Genomic DNA, 22,206 nt, shown 5'->3' with positions numbered 1-22,206 from the left:
TAGGGCCTGTCTCTTTAAGCCCCCATTCCAAAAAATGCCCAGTCTGCTCTGATTGGTCAGTGTTTCCGGTCTCCTGCATCGGAGCTTAGCAGCACTTCTACCAGTGACTGTGTAGTTGTGACATCACAACCTTTCTGAATACGGGCAGTATGTATTCCTCTGTGGATAGTACTTATAAAGCACCTAAAATCTCACTTTCTACAATATTAGACCTCCTGAGGGATATTGCTGTGCAGCAGTTGCAATACAAAATGGGAAGTGTGCAAATATAAAAAAATGTGGATATCAAATCTATGATATTGCACATTATATCCTATTATGTCACTTAAGTAGCCTCTGTTTCTGAACTGAGTTAAGTTCTAACCTGGGTTTTTCCATCATGTGGCTGCATGCCATTCTTAAGAAATTACAGGTTAATATCGTAATGACAGACGATGTGTTGTTACTGTCTCCAGGGACATACACTGTGCTATACATACATTTCATCCAGTGAATACATTTGAAGTGTAATACAAGGGAAAAAAAGATGGCCACATTTGGATATCACTGAGTCCATTGCATAGTACAAAGCTTGTGGTTTGAATCTCCGATTGTCTGAGAAAAGTGCAAAGTGACTGACTGCCGCCGTCGCCTCCCTCTTGTTCTACTGCTGCAAAGAAGGCTTATAAAATGAAAGCAGTTCACCACCTGCATTTACTCTGCATTTTACTCTGTGATCTACGTGGTGAGTCCAGATGTTCTTGTTGTTGTACATTGGGATGTGTATGTCATTAACTCTTTACGTCTTTGTTTTCCATGCTCAGTGTACTACAGACGTATTTTGCAGAAGAATATTTGTATCTGGTGTAACATCTGAAGTGGCTTTACCATTATAAAGAGAGTACCTGTCCTTCAGCCTCTTAGTAAAAGAACCACAGATTAAATAGTGTGTGTACCATACTGTGTTATGAGCAGTATTTATACCTGGAAACTGGATGAAAATAAATAATAACCTCCCATACATACTAAATAGTAACATTTAAATAAAAAAATAATCGCTGCATTTTTAAAGTGATGAACAATAAACAACAATGAAAAAGTTTCCATTTCTTACGCCAAAAAGGGTGCATTAAAATGTATATTTCAGTTCCAGAAATTGCACAGACTGTTGCTATCACTCAGTTGTGTGTGCAGACAGTCTCTTAATAAATGTTCTCATAAAATGACACAAGAAGGCACCTGGGGCCATTATTTGTGGAACTGATTTATAGGGGAAATAAACCTCTGTGACAAGGCTGCATTTAAGTCTATTCTGATTTAATTGACCCCGGTTTGCTTTTCTCTCCCTCGTCATGTCTGGGTTTGGTCATGTGTACGAGCAAATGGTGTGTGTCTGTGTGTGTGTGTGTGTGTGTGTGTGTGTGAGCTGGATTTATGAGGACAACACAAAGTGCACAGTAGACATCAACCACTCTCTCTTGTTCTCTTTCTCGTGCCATTCGTCACATTGTTTCCCCCCCAGATTGATATCACTCTCACGTCTGTATGCTAAATATGAAGCTACGGCCAACAGCCGGTTAGCTTAGCTTAGCACAAATTCTGGAATAGGGGGGAAACGGCTGGCTTTGTCCACTGATTAACCCGTTTGTATAAAGTAAAAAAAAATTGGTGCTTGCAGGTGCAATTTGGGACATTCGAACAGAGTCAGGCTAGCTGTTTCTAGTGTTGTGCTAGCTAAGCTAAGCTAAGCTAACCAGCCGATGGCCGTAGCTTCATATCCAAGGGAATGGACATGAGAATTGTATTGATTTTCTCATCTAACTCCACCAGAAAGTGAACAAGCCTATGTCCAAAAATGTAAAGTATTTGTTTTGGCATCTGACTGCTGTAAAATCGAGGACAAATAAAGTTTATATACGAAGCACTGAAATACTACGGCCATTCAACATTTAACTAAATCTAAGCGATAGATAAATGTGAGGAAGCGTTCTTCCCTGACAGGATCCCTCCGCTCCCTCAGTCGTACAGCACCTCCCATCTGCTGCTCTTGTTTACTAACATTCTCCAGTCACATGGTCTCGTAATGACACAAGCACTTGCACTTCCTCTCTCTTTACTGGTTGCCAGGATACAAGGTGTTAGTTACTTTAACAATAGCGTGTTGACGCAGGTCAGGGCCGCAGTTTTCCAGTGGGGGGAAAAGAAAAAGGGTATTTTTGTGTGTGCCCTGAGGGCAGGAACTGGCTTTTATAGTCATTCACTGTAATGCAGGTTAAATGAATGGTTTGTGTGCAGGGGGGCAAGTCAATGGAGTGCTGTTGTGCCCTTAAAAGGAAAAGAGAATGAGAATTTGGCCATAGATGATTTAATATTTGGTATAGTTTAGGAGGAAAGCCTCATTTCTCTGTTCATAATCATTTAGGTTTGTCCCTCCGAAACTGAAGGGAAACACTAACATATGGAATCAGTTTCCCTTCTTCTTCTCACAGCTGCTGCATGCAGCGTTTGCAAAGGCATCACACAGTGAACGGCCATTAATCAAACCGCCTTCAAAACAAATCTACAAAGATTTTTTTTCTGTGAAGGGTGTAGCTCTCGTGCTCTGGGGTAGGACTGCTTTGTCTGGAGGCGACCACACCGCCGTCCCTGTGGGGATCCACTTACAACGCGGGTCCTCAAAGACTGGCCGGAGACACACACACACACACACACCGCAGCGGCAGGTGCGTGTGTTTGTGAGGGAGAGTGAAGGTTATCATAGCTCTGTTCTTGGACTGCTGAGCTCATACAGCTGGTATGCAGCAAATCTCAGTGAGGGTTAAAACACACATGCAGAACTGCTTTTGTATCATGCATCAATGTCCTTAAGTTGTGAAAACATTGTGTTACTACAAGCATATAGAAATAGTAACACGGTCTGTCCGGTTCATATCACACACATGCACAAACATTTATAAAAAAGAGTATATGTACAGTACATGGACCCATGGCAATTAACTTAATCCCCACTGCTGTTGTGTCTCGCTTGGTGTCGCTCCTCGCTTAGGCAGAAGTCATTAGTCTAATAAGAGGAGCAGATGGATGAGGATGATGGATAGTTGCCGTCTCCCAGTCTAACATCATTATCGTAATCGACTAAACTGACCAGACAATGAATTTCCATGAGCCTCGGTCCACTTCGTCACAGTGAACGGTGGAGACATTTGTGCTGATTTGGAGAAACTGGAAATTCAGTTTCTTCTTCGAGCATGCTCGAAAACTTTACGCGACCTACCTGCTGAACAACTGTTCATGCACACATCTGTGTCAAACACACATGGGACTTGCAGTAGGTTTAAACAATTCTAACAGTCCCCTCCATGGCAGCTCCAGAAGTTAACGCAGTTAGGGCGCCACCTGTTGGATGAGTTGAAACATTGCAATGAACTGGAGTTTAGTGTGCAGTAAGACTATTGAATCAGATTGAATCTATTCATTATTCAACATGCCTATGTCCAAGGCAAATGTCGGCGTCCATCCTTCTGTGTTTTTGTTTGTTGGTGTTTGTTGCACTTTATCCGTACAGCAATCGTAATAGTAGCAATATGTAGACAATATGTAACTGCGATCTACCGGAGTTTAAACTCCAAATTATAGAACAATTTTCATACACAGACTTTTTCCATGTTGTGCATGTCATTTTTGAGATAGAGTTACTTCTTGAGGTTCAAAGTTTATTCAGTGGGAGAAGGTCTGTTTAGTGGCTGTTTTGGAGCTTTTGATCATATCGCATGATTTTGATCATCAGGTGAAGATGAGAACATCTACTGGTATTAATCAAACAGCTGTTTATCATCTCTAAGCATATTCAACATCTACAATTCCATGACAACTGGGACAGAGCAACTATCAGTATATTGATTCATGATAAGTACGCGCTGCAGATAATGTGGTCAAACTTCTATGTGATGCTTTTTACACTTTAGGAAGGAAAGATGAGGACTGGATGAACAGAACTATATCTCGTACTGTAGAACTTAACAAGCTGCTATTTGTCTCCTGTAGCTTGTGTAACAGCCACCAGAAGGCAGCGGAGTCCTTTGTTTTTAATACCTTCATCCATCTGTGCGCCTACATCTGCTGCTGACTTACAGTGTACATTTCTAAATCGTTCAGCACAAACCTCACGGTAATTTGCTGTGTTTTTTTCGGTAACTGCAGCTTGAATCAAGGGAAACAGCTGTTTCAACCAAACAAAGTTGGACTGAAACCCACGGCGAATCGGAAAAAAGGGACAGAAAAAGAAACAAACAGAAGTCGTGTTTTGTCAGGTCGAAGCAAACAAATGACAGAGATCACAGAAGGATTCCATGGGAAACTCTCACTCGGGATTCAATCTGCTGTCCTGCGATGCGTTCGGGGAATCTCCCATGTTGGGAAAGCCTTTAGCAGCTGGATGAAGGTGGGGCTCTACCCACAGAAACCCAACACTGGCAGGGATTTTCGTTGGGAAAATGTGTGGGCTGAATGATGACATCCCATGTGTAAGTCCGATGATGGATCGGGATGACTGTGTGTCAATAATTACTAACATTAATACAGCAGAGAGAGCACAGAAAGAAACACAACAGAGTATTAGAGAGAGAGAGAGAGAGAGAGAGAGAGAGAGAGAGAGAGAGCGTGCAGGCACATGAAACTTATTTTTCAGCTGTTTAGAAGAGAGGTTTAATCACTAGAGGTCATTAGTTGGTTCACAGGCACTTTTGTGGAACAGCTGAGTACCTCTAATAAGGCTGGCTGTCTCAGAGGATATATTACATGACCTGAAAGCTGGGGTAAATATAGATACTGTATACATATATATATACACACACACACATGTATATCCATAAATGATTACACTTTTATCAGACAGATACTAAACTGACACCCTCTTAGAATAAAGGGTTCCTCCTGAAGGAGACATCTTTTGAAGAACCCTATTTTGAAGAAAGGTTTTTCAAGGGGAAGTAAGAGTTCTTTAAGGATTGTAGAAAGCATGGGTGTTAAAAGATCCTCCCAACCACGCCCCCAAAAACTTTAATTTTAAACCATGACTGTTGTTGCGCTGCACCATACCAACCACGGCCCTTCGAGATTGGTAAATGAGATGTATTTGGAACCAGGCTAACCTGATGGGTGAAGAACGATCTCAGGGAACTAGGAGGGCTCTTGGTAGAACCTCCTGTATGGGTTCTAGATGAAGCCCTAGGTATATTAGATGGTTGCTGGAGTGGTTCTAGGTAGCACCCTGGCAAACGGGAAGGTTTCTGAATAACATCTTTTGAATGCAGCACATGAGAATTGGTCATCAACAGCTGCTGTGCTTTATACTCTACTTCCTGTTTACGTCACTGACGGGAACCCTAGTGTGGGAATCTGGAAATATATTCATCCCTTGAATAAAAGCAAAACAACATGACACATAATATAACACCATGAATGTTATCTTTTTTGTGTACACTTCACTATTTCAACATCTTAAAATCTGTCCATATAATTCACACATCCATGACAGCACATGCACAAAAAACATTCAAACAGACAAATGAAACAAACAAAACACAAAGCATGTATAGCATTGACTCAAGTACACAAGTTACTCTGTTGTTTTCCTCTATAGAAACATGAGTAGTACCACTGACGTACAAAAAGCCATGAGATGGTTTTAGGTAGCTATTAAAGATACGTACACAGTAATGCTCTTATTCAAACACACACACTGGCTTGTGTGTTGTGAGAAATTTGGTTATAAGGTTTATAACCTGTAAATGGATTTTAATTATAGTCATTAAATAACAAGATTAAAGAGTTAAGTAGGAAGTAAACCCATGCTGCTTATACGTTTTGGGAAAGTAGCATTGAACTGGTGCAAGTTATGTAAGGATGGGGATTGTGGAAAAACAATACTATATTAAAATATAATAATAGTAATTATAATTGATTTTGGCCTTTGCTTTTAGTTTGTAGCTTATCATAAGCACCATTTTATTTATTTCCACTTCATCACACATTAGGTGGGAGAAAAAAAGAGTTGGTACTGTATGTGTCGGTACGCAGGAGTGACGTACTGTGTATGTTAGTACACTGTGTGTACACGTGTTGGTGCTCACATGTTTGTGATTGTGCATGAGAAAGAGAGGGAAAGGAGAGGGATGGAGGGAGTGAGGAGGGGGGGGGGAGGAAATTCTCCAGCCCTGCCCTCCGATTGTGTTCAGTGTTAGAAAGGGTCCAGCCCAGCCCTGTGGGAGTATACGCTCATTCCAAGGGACCAGGGGAAGGAAATCACCCAGCCTCAGTCACACACACACACACACACACACACACCCTCCTCTATCATTTCCCCCCTCCTCCCTCCCGCCTATGCTGTACAGCATACCACAGACCCAGAGTCAGATAGCAACTTAGTGTTCCACACTCATCATCTCCTCATTTCGACCACCTCCCTGCCCTGCTGTCCTCTCATTAGCTTAATGATTAATGTCAGCAGTAGTTGCACCCCCCACTCTGTTATTCATCCTTTCCCATCTTTTGTCCAACATCTTCTCTTCTTCCTGGCATCGCCTTTTTCTCTCCTCATCTTCTCCCCCCCTCTTCCCCCCCTTTCTCTCCCATCCCTCCACCAAGAACATTTCTGCTCTGTTTATTCTCCGAAGCTGCGACTTCCTAACAAGGTAAAGCCTACCCCGAGGCTCTCTGGGCCGGGGCGCTTTTCACACCCAATATGGAAGTCCTGCTTCTTCCATTGTGGCCCACGAGGCCTGTTGTTTACTGGGGACTCACGTGCTGGGAACGGCGCTGGACGTTGTCCTGGCGGACGGGCACATTTTCTTTTCATGCTTATCGAGCAAATCGACCAAGTGTGTTTGAATGTCACGTCTGTGAGTGCATTCCATGTGACTCAGGTGCGTCAAAAAGACTTGGTGCAGGCCTCAGTGTGCTTTCTCTCTCTCGCTACGTCTTGATTGGACAAAAGAGAATCACAAATGTGTTGGACAATACTTCTGCGCATGGGACAACCCCATCAGGACTTCACGTGGAGGGCAAAGACAGTTTAAAAAAACAAAAGTGTTTGACTCCTGTTCTCAGTGTTAAAACAATTCGTCTGTTAACGGTTTTAATAAATAATAATCGTTTAAGCAGAAATGGCGTTGGAACCACATCTGACCAATCAAGCTTTTGAAGACGTCATCATGCGCTCTTGTGATGGCTCTTTTTCACTATTTTGTTACATTTTATAGACTAAATGATGAATAAGCTGTTTGATGAATCCAAAAACATGATGGACAAAATATGGAAAATCTAGATTGAAAACCGTAGTTGGAGCCCAGATTGAATGCTTATATGTTCCTCTGTGAATTGAGAAAATGCTCCGTCTTGGGATAATCAACAATTGATGAGAATTGTGAGGCCAAGTGGTTACAGAGCATGCCACATAACCGCAAGGTCTCAGATTCGGTTGCGGCTTTTGGACCTTTGTTGCGTGTCATACCTCTCTCTCTCTCTCTCTCTCCCATTTCGACACTGTCCTCTGTCTAATAAAGGTGAAAAATGCAAAAGAAGTTCCTGCATTGAGAGTATATTGTTCCAAACCGAGTAGAATGTGTTTCATTATGTTTGTCTATGTCTGGACTCAGTCCGTGCCCTGTGACACACTATTTACACGTTGTATAACAGATCTCCATTCGGTTTGACCCTGGGAACTCGAGCACTTTTGGAAAACTTGGAAATGTGTATCCCGGTAGGACTTCATGCGCCACCCACATTTGAAGGCCTCTAATTTAGAAGTCAAACTGACTTTCAAATGTTACCCCCCAAGTGCAAATATAGTCCTGCGTGTGCTGAAATAGAAACTAACTGCACCATGATGTAATTACACATTTGGCTCTGAAAAGGAAGCTTCTCACTTGTTCTAGTTTCAGTATGTCCACTCCTTGTCTCCCAGTTAATTTTCTTTTCATCTTATGTACATGTAACAGTCAACATCATTTAGTTTCAGGCCTGATATGGTACATGAGGAGCTTTACTTATGACATGTCAATACCTACAAATACAAATCTCCTCAAAATGATTGGGTGATGTTGGTGTGACTGGGAAGAAAAAGCAAATAAAAGTCTGCTGGATAAGATTGAAGGCCCTGTAGCTGTTGGTTGACCCCAAGCCGCTCTGAACACTTAACCTTTGACCCTGAACAACGCAAAGAGCTGTTTGTGGTTTCTAAGAAGCTATAAAGTTAGTTCAGCAATATTAAAAGGGCAAGTCCATAAAAAACACATATTAAAAGTTAAGAACAAATAAAAACCAAGACTATGACAAACGCAAGTCTATAAATAAGTGTTCATAAAGATTTAGCTAACCGTATAAACTCATCAGACTGGTCAGTCTGATGTCTTGGAGCATCAACTCAAGCCTTCAATTTATTATAAGGTTAAGATGTTAAACTCCTATTGGTTTTAAACATTCTTTGTTTATTGGCTTGTCATGTTAGCACTGTTGATAGCTGGTGCACCTCAAAGCTGCACGTGACTTCTGGTCCAAGTTGTTGCCCTTCTTTTATTGAAACAAGTTGTACCAAGCACTCAGTCAAAACAATACAAGTATAAGTGCCAAAAGTCAGTTAAAATTGAACTCAGATATCAGCCATAGACTGTGTTTAAGAGATGGACGTAGTCGAAGTGACACCCATTGCTGACACACATTGTAAACTACTGGCTTGAATCCTCAAGTTCGGCATTTTAGCCGTCGCCATCTTGTTTTTTGGCCTTGTGACACGACAGGGTGCAGCTAAGTACAACTGAACGCTGAGTTAGACATTTGTAGGCGACCAGAATGTTACAATTAACTTTCATGAACTGAAAACACATTGTGAAAGGGTTGAAGTTCTAAGGCGAAACGACAGACAACTCCCAGACTGTACAACACCGTGGTAGCGACACCGTCAATCATAAGGTAGCCACACCCTAAAGCATACCCTGCTTTGTTGTCTATTTTACTCTAAATGGGACCATTATTTACTGAATGAACATCATACTGTATTGAAAAGGACTTCAAACTAGTGATTGAGACCTTAAGCTCATGTTTACAATGTTTACTGAGGCAATACATCAAGTGATAAGTATGGTAATTTTTTCATAGACTTCTACACAATCTGACTTCATTATGCAACCAGAGGAGCCATTAGACAGAATTGAAGTTTAGGCCCTTCCGTATTGGCTTCACTTTTCAGAACCGGAGGTTGCCTCCTGATATCAGCTCAATGAGAAGCACTGAGGAAAGCACAAATTTAACCGCTTCGACCATTTGTGTTAATTCGCCCCAAACAGCCAATGAACCGACTGCACAGACGTTAGCTGCGAGCTAGCTGGCAACAGGCGCACTGACTGTGTGTGGGATCGAGCCTGTGTATTTGTGTTTCAGCTCAGCCCCTCTCTCTCACGTTTCCTCTCGTCCCTGTACATTGATGAAGCACGCTCATAAAAGCCCCAGTATAAGCATGATTTGTTTCTGCTCAAGTTGAAACATTTTCAGCTCACGTGGACGCGTCTTCTCCAGGCAAATTCGTGTCTAACTGCGGCTTTTCATTGACTTTGTAAACAATCGTGCCTTGAGAGGATGGAAATTTCATTATGCACACCAGAGCACATGGTTTGACGAACAAAGGACTGTGTTTGAGAAATATCTTGTGCGATTAAGGGACATACATCAGAGAGTACAGAGGGTGTCAGAAGCACACTGTATATCTGAGGCAACAAAGAAAACCGGGAGTATAGGGTACAGAAAACAAACGACACGACCTCCACTCTCACACAATGTGAGGACTGGCCCGCTCCCAAATTCATATCAATGACTTAACAGCTAATCACAATAGATATTACACTTGCTTTGAAAAATGTGGCTGGAGACAGGAAGAATAACTCATTACATAAGGTGTAGGGTGTTCCAGTAAAAGCATACAAACTTCTCCTTTATTTGGAAAGCTTACGCCTCGGCACACTGAGCTGTGTTTTGATTTTCTGTCCTTCGAGGGGCTCTAACAATTTATGAGCTGCTGGTCCAGGTGCTCTCCCCCATTGACCCGTATTTGTAGATCCAGCGGGAGCCCAGAGAAAGGGCTCCGGGGCAGAAGGGAAGCTGCGGAAAATGTGTTAAAATTCAATAGTGGAACAATGTCTTTTATCTTTTTTGATTGTGTGCTAGATTTTTGTGAATTCCTTTCAACTCTGAATCCCACATAACATTGGGGATCGTCATTACGGAAGAACTTAACCGTTTTGGTTCGCTCTTATTGCTCTCACCAGTGTTGTTTCCACCCAATGGAAGCAGCTAAACCCATTGTATACTTCCTGCTCGCCACCAAACAGCAGACAGACAAAATTACCAACTAGCTGGTGAACATAGTGGAGCATTTAGCAACCGAAGAGCCAGATATTTTTCTCAAAAGTTAGTGGTGTCCAAAACAAAGCTATTGAGCCACTATTGGACTTGACTTAACCTGACTGTTATGCTTACAGATTGTCTCCACTGCTTTCAAGTATCCCAAAAATTATTTATTAAAGTTTTGAATCCTGCAATGTTCACCTGACTCCATTAGGTTGTTGTGTTTTTTGTCATGCTAGCAACAGTGTTGGTTGATTGGTCAGTCCACCACTTTGGTCCAGAATGAAATATCTCATTAAATATGGGATGGATTGCCGTGATTTAGTGCAGATTTGGTACAGATAGTTAAAGTTACAATCACGAAGATCTCCGTTTGGTTCTCTTTGGCGGCACATATAGTGAGTGATGAGCTGTACTTGCAGGTTTCATAGCTTATGGCCACAATCACCCAGTTTATAATACTGCAAAAGCATGGGCTTTCATCAGTTGGCCATACGCTCAATCACCATTTAAGGTCCCCAATTCAAATGACTTTGGTGATCAACCGACTGTCCATCTAGCACCACCAGCAGGCCTAAGATTTAAATGTTCCAGTGAAATATGTCCACATCTATAGCAGCTTAGGAACAACATTTAGTTTAGACATCCATGGACCCTAGAGGATGTAATGACTCTGGTGAGCCCCTACATTTGTCACATCTTTGATCATTAGTGAAATGTCACGACAACTATTGATGGATTGACATGAAATTCGGTTTGACATTTCGATCAGCCTCAGTGCAGCGTAGTGCTAATTAGCAATGTTGGCATGCTAACAAGCTACGATGCTGACCATGGTAAAAATGACACATCAGCTTGTTACCATTTGTTTTATTATGAGCATGCCTCTTCAAGAGACAGTGACATTGTAGGTTAGAATTGCATTATCATTTTTGCCTCACAAGTATCCAGCAGGAAATATAAAATCGTCTTGCCACGGGACAGACCTTTGTCACAATGTCGGAATCAAAGGTTGAAGGTAGATCGTTGTACATGTGAGTAAGAGAGACAGGCAAAATATCATAAATTATTCACTGGATTGATATTCGTTTAGTCCGTAAATCTAAAGCGCTCTGAAAAGTTATGTTTTTTTTTTGCTGTTGAGTTTCATTTGTAGTGTCTCGATAAGCATCTCTCTGGAACATCTGTGCAGCTGTCTGTGAAGCTCTGCTCTGGTGTGGTGAATACAAAATGTCCAAGCTTGTCATTCATGAGAGCAGTGCCAGTAGAAAGACCCACATGTCAGCATTGAGTTTACCTTTATGTGTTATGTTCGACTCCGCTGATCACAATCTTAAAGTGAATTAAACCAAACAACACGGACGTCAGGTCTTTTAAAGCGTATCGGCGTCTTCCAGAAGAACGATTTCAGCCTTTGATAGGAAGCCAGTGTGCAAAGAACACAGAGCTAACAATGGGCAGTATTAGCCTGCTAACAGCAGATGATATTTGACTTTGACCACAGAACAAACACGCTGTGGAATTTGAACCAACCTCTTGCTTTTTCATACCTCCTTGACGACTGCTCAATGTCACGATTCGTGCTGGACCACATTGTTTGGATTGGTCCACAATGTTTTGGAGATTTTGAAGAGCTCTGAAGTTAATTCATTTTCTATTTCTCTGTTTTCTCTAGTGTGCCGAATAGCATGCCACAAGAAATGTGAAGTCAAGGTAAGAGTTAAACCGCACACCTCAAGACACAAAAGGGATTAAATAAAAAAGGCATTTACAGATGCGACAGATGTGCTTTGCTTTCCATATGGAGAAATAAAAAACATGAGATATGCTCCTAAACAATCGTAACTTCCCCTTTAAAATCCATTTGAGCTTATCGGGAGGAAATATGATGTTTTAGGTGGAGTCAGCTACTCTTCTGTGTGTGCATACATGCAGATGTTGAGGTAGGTGGAGCTTGGGGAGTTTATGTTCTGCAAAAAAATCTTAAGAATGTCTAAACAAGTGCTCTTTGTACCAGAATGTGTTTATATTGGATAAACTCTTGCGTCTTGGAGATTGCCCCTGCGTCTAAAAATAAAAGACCTCTGGATGGAGCCGTCGCTTGATTCATCTTGTTTTGGAAAGGCAAAGAGCACGTAGAAGAAAATGGGAGGGGGGGAACAAGTGAAGCTAAAGTTCCTGCAGGGTCCTTAAAGAGGGAAAAGGTTTTATGTATAAAAGTACAACTGCTATGAGAGGTTTATGAGAGGTGGGATTTGCCCACACGAGCACGCGATCACAAACACACTCACACATGTACAGTACGTATGCACACCTATGTTTATACCCAACCTTCATCTGGTATTCATTATTGGAATGGGTGCTTCTTGCCAGCTTTGCCTAATCCCTCTTTTACTCTCAGGAAATGCCAGAGGTGCAGGGCAGACAGGCCGTGCTAAGTGCGAGGTGGGGGCTTTGGCCAGCCATGCAGGGAAGGCCTCTAGTAGAACAAAATAACGGAAATGATAAGCCCAGCCCATACCACCTTTCACTTTTGTCTTTGCATTGCAAAAAAGTGCCAGCAGATTAGTTTGATTTAAAGGGGACAGAAAACAGAACACCTCACTTTTTCAGTGCTTGAGAACATACATTTGGGTATCTGGAGTTCTAACAAACTGTGAAATAAGACAACACAGTCAGTTTTTTTTGGTTTACCATCCACGGCTTGTGAGCTACCTTTGCAAAGGTTCACCTTATTTTTATCGCAAGCCAATCAGAGGACACTGGGCTTTTTCAGGAGGTGGGCTTAAAGAGACAGGCGCTTAAACGAAGCATTTCAGACAGAGGTTGAATACAGGTATGTTCAGACATGAACATGCTCTATAGTAGAAGCCCAAAATATATGAATGAACAACAATACGGACCTGTAATGAATGCCCAGGCGTTTAGAAAATGTTCCCTCCACCCCCCAAAAAATGGAGGATGAATGACATGTTTTTGTAGAGCACAAATTACATTTTAACATTTCAAAAGCGAAGTCTCTTGCCAAAAGCAATGTCCCCATTACTCTGAATATTAAGATGTTTACAATAATCATATGGCAAATATTGAGGATAAATATTTAGCCAAACGGAGGGTGCAAAATTATTTTTTGTCCTCTTGTGTTCACAACAACCCACTCCATTTATTCATATCGCTGTGCTGCAGAACAATGTGTGATGAATGAAAGCGTACGTTACATACTTGTTGATAACATTTGTATTTCAGGAAGTCACGGGTCAGATTTTTGGGAGGAGACGTTAAAGGAGCCCAGAACATACTCCCTGTGTCTATATATGTACAAAACTGGAACTTTCCATCTCCAAAAAAATCACAACAGCATTTCCTTTTCTAAACATTTCAACTGAAAATGACACAGCTTTGGCAGGAAGCAATTTGCTAACAAGCCTGAGATGAAAAACAAGGGAGTGACCACGACAGGGTCATGCTTGATCACTATCGCCACTCAGTCAGGCCTGTGAGACTGTTGGACACATTTTTTATGGAATATTTATTTTAAGAAACAGATAAAGCTCTATGTACTGCCAGTCATATATGACCTTGCTTGTTAGGAATCTAAACTCCTGATCATAACTCTTGGCTGGGACACTTATCCCAAGTACACACTACAGTTATAAATCTCTGTCTCTAGATGAGATTAATATGCAGCCCGTATTTAACCTGGCAACTGCAAAAATGGTCAGACCTGTGTGTGTGTGTGTGTGTGTGTGTGTGTGTGTGTGAGAGAGAGAACACCCTGAGGTGTGTTTGCTCTCAACTGGATGTGAAAAATGCTTTAAATCTTGTCAGTTAGATTTCACTCCTGGGTGATGACTGGAGAGAGCTTATTAGATCACCCTGGAAGTTAAAAAACAGGAGTGATTTCAAGGTCAATTTTTGCAAATCCTTGTACATTTAAGCTACATACCCTACCTGTCATTTCTTTCACATGTCTTCTTCCTTTGCCCAAACTTATCCTCTTTCTGAAAAACCCTGTGGCTGGATGTCTGGGACTTTCCTACTGTGCTGCTTAAGGAGCATTTAAGGAAAGGTAAAACCTTCACCATTCTCTCCCTAAATACAACGAAACTGCATTGTGCATTATATTTTGAACGAAACTTATTTGTGTCTGTTTTTTACGTATCGCAAATACGTTTCTAATGAGACTCTGTAGAAGTCTAAACAGGAGAGAGGTAGGGTCGACAGATGGGTTCAAGCAAACACAGGACTTTCACCCAGGACATTGCCGTTTGTGTCCTGTGTAAAACCAAAAGCTGACACTTATTTTGATTGACGTTTACGTTTTAAATACCATAAAAATCATGATGTTTTATACTAAACCAACCTTATTAGTTTTGTTGCATTTTTTAAATGTTATCCAGATGTTTAAAACCGTTTAAAACATGCGCCCATAATCCAAGAGGACCTTGGAACCTAATTGAGAATGCAGTTTAGTTGTATAGGAACATTATTTTGTCGGAGACATGGTTGAAACCATCGACTACTTAAAAGCTCTTGGTCTGCTCACACTAACTTTATTCTGAGACATACAGCGTAGTAGCAGCCATAGTAGAAGCTTCCGCCAGTAGAGCTGAGAAAAGTTCCATTTGATTGTCCAGAATGTAGTCATAGCTACAGAAGGATTATTTCATTCTGCATTTTTTATTTCTTCACTGAGGTGAACCCCACGTTTTAATCTTTCACAAATCCACGACATACTCTTCCTGTTTTGTGCAATTAAAACAATCTCCCTTTCAGTCTGACGTTCAGCATAAACATACTGTAAAAATAAATAATCTGCTCCTCAGTTGTGGTCTGTGGTCTGTGTCACCTTTAACCATTTGAACCCCGGGTTCTTTTTGCTCAGTTTCCATTCCTTGTTGTTGGACAAACAGTCTGTGGACTGTGAAAACAAGATGCTCAACATTGGTGAATCCCAGAAATCAGTGGGTATTAACAAAATAAGAACAAATTGTGTATACGGACAACAATACGAGGAGATTTGTTCTTTTATTGCCTCCTGTATGAGGCTCACTGTCTTTTTTTTCTTGAATAAATAAACATTTGATGAAAAAAGGAAAAGAAAATCTAAGGTACAGTATATATCTATAATGTACATTAAATAAAGTGGTGTGTGGTGTGGACAAGCCTATATTTGAGACTGAACATTTATGATTTGTTGATGATTTATCTTTATTTATACATTAATAATTCATTTCAACAATTCATTGTTACTCATCATAAAAAACACTTTGTTATATGTCTGATAAGCTAGAATCGTCCAAAGTATGAGCCCCACTGATACACTAGTCTCTACTGGGTTGGACACTTTAAGTCAGGAATAAGCTGAGGTGCTGAGTACAACCTATTCGATTTCACTGATCCTTCGTTGCCCGTCGAGTGTGTTTTGAGAATGAAACTACTATGTTCCACCTTTAATGAGGAAGGAGGTGTGAGAAAGCAGAGTGTAAGAACATGGACACATTCTCACTCCACTGGTTTCCGTTTTCCTCTCCTAAATGATGAAGAATTTGTTTTCATTTTTCCCAGCTCCTGAAATTCTCCGAATGCGTGTTTGGAGAAAAATCCCGTGTTTCTTTGTGCTGGCTGCCGTCCACTGTGTGTTTTTGTTATTTCAGATTTGTTATTTGTGACCCCTTTAGTTCCTTTCATTGAGCACAACATGCTTCAGAGCTGCAAATTGCTTCTTTGTATTGCTGAACAGTTTAACAGTCTTAATAACATCAGTTCATAGGTCGGTGTGAATCATTTCCTGCTCAACAAATGAGTGCTATTCTCATATTTTAAAGGACAAATGAGAATATAATTTAATGAGAAATGTATGTAGTAGATAATAAAAAAAGACAGAAAATCAGATCAATAATTTGTGTTTTTTTTAACTTTAAAGGTGGATACACCTGCACATTTGTGATTGATTACCTAAACTTTCTCCATTCCAGGAAGTTTCTGGATACTAAAACTACATGTGTGCATGTCAGTGGCCACATTTTTAACATTTCCGAGCGATCATCTGGTGATTGAAAGTCCTTGGTGCGGCTGACAATAAGGCAGACTCTCATCATTATTTATTGCCTCCGAGTCTTTAACACATCCAAACACCTGTATCCACGCATGTAGGGTGCGTTTTCTGAGAGAGAACATCAGGTTTGCAGCTGGCCTTCCCCTCAGCTGCTGAACACAGCTTGGATTTATAACATCCAACATTTATAACATCCAACAGCATTGGATCTTAAAGGCTGGAACCAGAGTATGTTCAGCATTTTTTCAACAATTATTGGATGGATTACCATTCAATTTGTAAACATACATGTTTCCCCTCAGAATAAATTGAAATAACTTTGGTGATCCCTTCACTTTCCCCCAAGAGCCATCATCACGTCAAATTTTGAATTTGCCCAATACCTTTTCTTTGTTTTTGACCAAATATCTTCTAAACAAGTGGCATTTCGATCAGCCTTAGATGTCCCTTGTCCTAGTCCTAATTAGCATGTTCGCTAAAGCAACTAAGGTTTTGAACTTGACAAACATTATCCCTGTCTAACATCCATGTCATCTAAGTTGTTGTCGAATATTTCTTTGTTGATCAGCTAATGGATTACTCAACTAATCATTTCAGCACTACTACTCCCACTTAAGGTAGTTTTAAAGAGTCATTTTGCAGAATTGGACAATACTGATGACTTGTACTTTATTTAAAAGGCCAGTATGCGGACATTTTGGGGTCTCTATTAGCAAAAATAAAATATACTATTCAAAGCTATGTTTTCATTTCTGTAAAATCCCCAGAAACTGAGAATCGTGTTTTTCTTAGCTTAGAATGATCAATATAGGAGACTACCATGTTGCACCGCCATGTTTCTACAGTAGCCCAGAAAGGACAAACCAAGCACTGGCTCTGGGTCCACACATTGCCCTTTGACTGTAAGCACAGGAGGCATTACATAACCCCCGAGTGAAGTTTCAAAGATGTCAGCGTGGTATTGAATCCAAGTAACAACATGAACAACTTCCATCCTTCTCCATGCGGCGGCCGCGGCTCTGCAGATAGTGACAAATGGGAGTGTGCAGTAAGAAGGTGAGGCAGTAGAAGTGTGTGTGGGGGGGACTTCTGTCAAGAGAACATGTGAAAGTCATATCGCTGTGACAGAGTGCTAGGAACGAGTGAGGGCAAAAGAGAAAATGGATGGGGTGGCGTCATAATCCAAATATTCTCTTGGGTCTTTGCCATGGTGTCTGTATGTGCTGTACTTTCAAGTAAGCAGCTCATAGTCTGATCAAATACAGAGCCAGCCGACAGCTCCGAGGCTAATTGAATTAGCAGTCACAGGACAGAACACATGCTCGCTGCTCTGCCCTCCACCTTATGATAGCATGAGTTTGCGGGAAACAACACAAGCACGGGGTCAATCACACTGCCTCTTATTTGAGAAATCATGTTTCTGATTTTAGTTACGGCAGGATTTTTAAGTTCTGCTGTCAAAGGCATCATGTTTAGAGCTACGTTGAAATGTTAAAGGTAATGCAGTCCTAGGAGAACCACTTTAAACTTAATCCTAATAACTGTGGTCACCGCATGTATCCTCTTTGTCACATCTCTCAGGTGCTTTATTCTTTCACACCAATCTGTCATGACTCTGTCAATCTCACTCTGTCAATTTGTTCAGTTTTAATTAGTGCTTTAAAAAGAACAACAACGTATCAGTCAAAAGCACCCAAATAGATTTAAATAGCTTGAGTTCACGTTTGCCTACTGTATGTTAAAAGGTGCCCAATACGAAATTCAGAGCATATCTGGCAGCTAACAGTGCCAACAGTGCAAACAACAGCAATGTGCTGACAGAGCTAACAGTGTTTACTTGAGGGGGAACTGGTGGGCGGGCACTACGCCTCTGCGATCTGCCGTTGGGCGGGACTGCGTCATCAGCTCAGCTAATAGTTGTTTGCTACTATATTAACGCTCTGAATATCTCACAGAGAACCTTTGGATATGTTGGTTAGATGAGGGTTGCATCAATTCTTTTTTTTTTTTTTGTTGGCTAAAGTGAAATAAGCTGTAAACACAACATTGACATAAATGACAAACATGTTAGCTAACAGATGCTTATTTAAACACCCAGCAAAGCGGCAACTTAGCCGTTACGTAGCCGTAACAGTAGTTGCAGTTGCAGGCTATAAAACCAAAACATTGAGCAGAACAATGTTGAATTGCTCCGTAGAGGAACTGCAGAGTCTGGTGGTAATTGTCTGTGGGATTGTTGAGCAGGACGCCTTTTCACATTACACATATTCCCTAAATCCATTGTTGACAAAAACACTGACAGGTGCAGCTTTGAGTTTGACCATGCAAACAAAAGCTGCTGTTGCTGTTGTCTACTTAAGCTCAATTCCGAGCTTTGTGGCTCACTGATCTGTGAGCTTCATGAAAAAACTGTCGAACTCTCCTTGTTCCAGTGCGTGAGTGTAAGGGCTTACACAAGGAGCGATGGCTTATGGCCATGTGCTTAGCCAATGCATGTTAGCGACATGTGCATAGATACAGCAGAGAAAACAAACAGGAACGCCCAGCCTTTAACATGATGGAGTAATCAAGAGTTGCTGGAAAGAATGTCAACAACAGGCCAAGTGCATATGCAGGACACAGCGATGGAAGGAATAAGTGAGGGCAACGGCCTCGTAGAGCATGCAGTTGCATTACTTGCTTGGGATTTAATTGCCCTACAAAACTTATTTTTCAACCTTCATTTTCCCGAGGAACAGTTGAGCTGAGCATGCGCCCTCTCTCCCGGTATCGCTAATCTTCCCTGACCACTACAACAGCTGTGGGTGAAATGCCTCGGCGGAGGACTCCTCCTCGTTACATGCTGAAGGAGCGCTGAGACTTTTCCCACCCATACACCCATACGTCTCTTTTCCACTGTGTCTGAGCTCCTGCGGCCTAATCATGACCATCCAGGAGAAAAATCCATGTTGAATCTGCTCTGTAGACTGCATGGGCGTTGGTGAAACGTTCCACCGGGGCGCTGGGGGGGCCAGCGATCTGCTCGGCTCTGCTGCTGCCAGGGAAAGCCTGAGTCAGACTGGAGAAACGGGACCTCACCCAGACAGCCCTCTTTCTCAATGTCCCTCCCTTTCTTTCCGTTTATCCTTCTGTATGTCACTTTTTCTCAAGTCTAGTGCACTTGTTTTCTCTTCCTGTCCTTTCATTCCCTCTCATTCACCCAACAACACCATGTTTTTCACGTTTGGAAAAGTCAATTTGAGCAGTGACAACACAGCGATGGGTGCGTTAGTCCACTCACGTATACAGGAAGGATTCATGCTCGTGTCATATTCTATTATTATTCATATTGTTTTGTGCTATTAGATAAAAAACATAAGATGTCGTGGGATCTGTCGCCGATTTAGTGTTCGAACTTACGTGAAATGATGTCTTTCTCCAGCTAATACTAAGAGTCTTGGCCTACAGACAGCAGTCACGGGATCCTGAAGGTAATAAAAGCCACAGGAAATAGACCAGACTAAGAGAAACATATTAGCCTCAAATACAGACAGATAACTTTCCCATGTTTTACAATCCCTAACAAACATAACAATGCATAATTGCATTGCAGCGAATGTGGCAACCCAAAGCTCTAAGTAACACATACCCACATGGAGCAACACAGGAAACAGGGGGAATTCCCACTCCCCACTGTTTAGCCCGGTCCCTACATTAAAGGTGTGCACCTCACATAAACAAGCATGTTGTTTTGTGACCATAAACCACATGTCTGCTGTGGCAGCCCTCCCTTCCTTCCTGGCCCTTGTCATTAATAGCGGATTAAACAACGCTTTCTTGAGCCGACATCTGGTGAACACGGCTTTAACTAAAAGGTGTTACTTGTAGAAGTAGCTCCCGTGCAATTACTTACGAGCAACATCAAAGACGGTGGCCATTCTTTCCATGTCGAGGCGCAATATTTCACGTGCTACAAATCTGTACCAAACATTCCTCAGTAATGTCCCTTTGTGTGCTACCGGATAATGGCCGGTGAGGCTGTGGAAACAAATTAAAATGCCAGAGTTCTACCTGACTATCATCATGATTCCCTGTGAGATAAAAGCCAGTCAAATCAATTTTTGCATTCTAACAGTTGACAAAATCACTCTCTATAATGTGACAGGAGTCTTTTAGTGAGGAATCCACAGAGAAACATGTCCTGATTCTGCAGTTCTGGGATTTTTAGCATCTTTCAGCTCGTTGTTTAGGCGCACACTTTTACTGATTCGATTGAGTCTCTGGGCTCTCATCAGATTCACGTCCAGCAGCAGCAGCTTGAAGCATTACGAGACAAACATGCTGTTTTATTTGCAAAGCTTGAGACGTCAGCGTTGCCTCCGGTGAACAACAAAGGACAACTCGAAATATTCCATTGTCATATCCCTTGGTTGAGTATTTAACATGTGACCAGTTTGACAGTAAATTGAAGATTCTAAGCACTGCCCGTTTCCTCTAAAGGGAAATGTTGCGAATTTTTTAACCTTGCATACTGTTACACATTTTACTGGTGGGATGTTGAGGTGTGAAATATTGTCAAATTGCTGACATTTTGCCAGCTCTGACTACACGCTCTCGCTCCCTGCTAACACTTGCGCATGTGCAACTCTCAACAGATGAGAAAAACAAATCCATATGGCTCATTCATTAGCTACTTACGCCATCAATTTTGGATGCACCAATCTCTAAATATGTATATTAGGGATGAGTTTTAAGTCAAATTGTGTTGCATTCATTCCAGGGAATATCAATAATGAATATATGTATTTTTCTTTATTAGTCCCTATAGGGATTAGCTAAAGGGACAGTAATCAACTAGTGATCAGCAGTTGTCTTCAACTCTCTTACTGTGTTGTATCAGTTGTTCATGTGATCAGGTTTGAAAGTTCACGTTCATATCGCCTTGTATCAGCATATTAACACGGAGTTGAACTCTTGGAATTAACATGATTTATTGGCGCAGTGAGTTGAAGGACTGAGCTGGAGACTGATAAGTCTGTATCTCCACGCTGCTGTTGACACAGTCTGACTTTGGAGTTGCCGTGAAGTCAATGGATTCATTCATGGTACATTACTTTCTCTTCTGTTGCAGCTGTAGAGGGAGTGTGTGAGTATGTGTCCGCGTGAGATAGAGAGAGAGAGAGAGAGAGAGAGAGAGAGAGAGAGAGAGAGAGAGAGAGAGGGAAAAAGACTGAAAAGGAGGAGGGGGGGCAACTCATATTTAACCTGTAACTTGAGAAGTTGATAACAAGGAGCGAATGAAGGAAAAATGAGCACGTGAGGAAGGAGTGTGTGTGTGTGTGTGTGTGTGTTGTGTAAGAGAGAGGACGACAGTGAGACAGAAAGAAAAGAGCTGCGCTTTTGTCTCCCCGAGCTCATGTCCCCGTTCCCCCTGATCTCCCTGGGAAATTCAGTTCAATATTTTTTCTCCTTTTCTCGTTGCTCATGTGTCTTTTCCCCCTCGTTTGGGAGGAGGGCAGAACAAAAATGGACTGAACAAGAGGGAGGAGAAAACCCAGGCAGGGAAAGAGAGGGAAATAGCTACAGCCAGGAGCCAGACTTTGCCTGCTTATTCAGCGCCCAGTGCTGCACTGCGCCGTTTCCAGTTGTGGGATGTTGTGGGATCTGCCTTTGGCTGCACTTCTCCCCACTCTCGCGCTCACATAAAGACTCTTTTTAGACATTTTTATGCTCATTTTCTTGGAGGAGGAGTGAGAGAAGGAGAGACTAGCCAGACCTATTAGCCTGGAGCCTGA

The 22,206-nt window shown here is 41.7% G+C and overlaps 1 protein-coding gene across 1 annotated transcript in view; it reads left to right on the top strand.

Annotated features, from left to right (window-relative positions):
* Positions 1-22,206, top strand: part of tns1b (tensin 1b) — a 155,740-nt gene that overhangs the window by 50,286 nt on the left and 83,248 nt on the right. The window contains exon 3 of the mRNA XM_076102898.1: positions 12,050-12,087. Within this exon, the coding sequence (XP_075959013.1) occupies positions 12,050-12,087 (38 nt within the window). The remainder of the gene's footprint in view (positions 1-12,049; positions 12,088-22,206) is intronic.

The sequence above is a fragment of the Anarhichas minor genome, unplaced genomic scaffold (assembly GCF_050575085.1).
Source record: "Anarhichas minor isolate MPS153535 unplaced genomic scaffold, ASM5057508v1 ptg000004l, whole genome shotgun sequence".
NCBI classification, from domain to species: domain Eukaryota; kingdom Metazoa; phylum Chordata; class Actinopteri; order Perciformes; family Anarhichadidae; genus Anarhichas; species Anarhichas minor.
The sequence above is the reverse complement of the archived record's forward strand: the minus strand, read 5'-3'. Positions and strand labels throughout refer to the sequence as shown.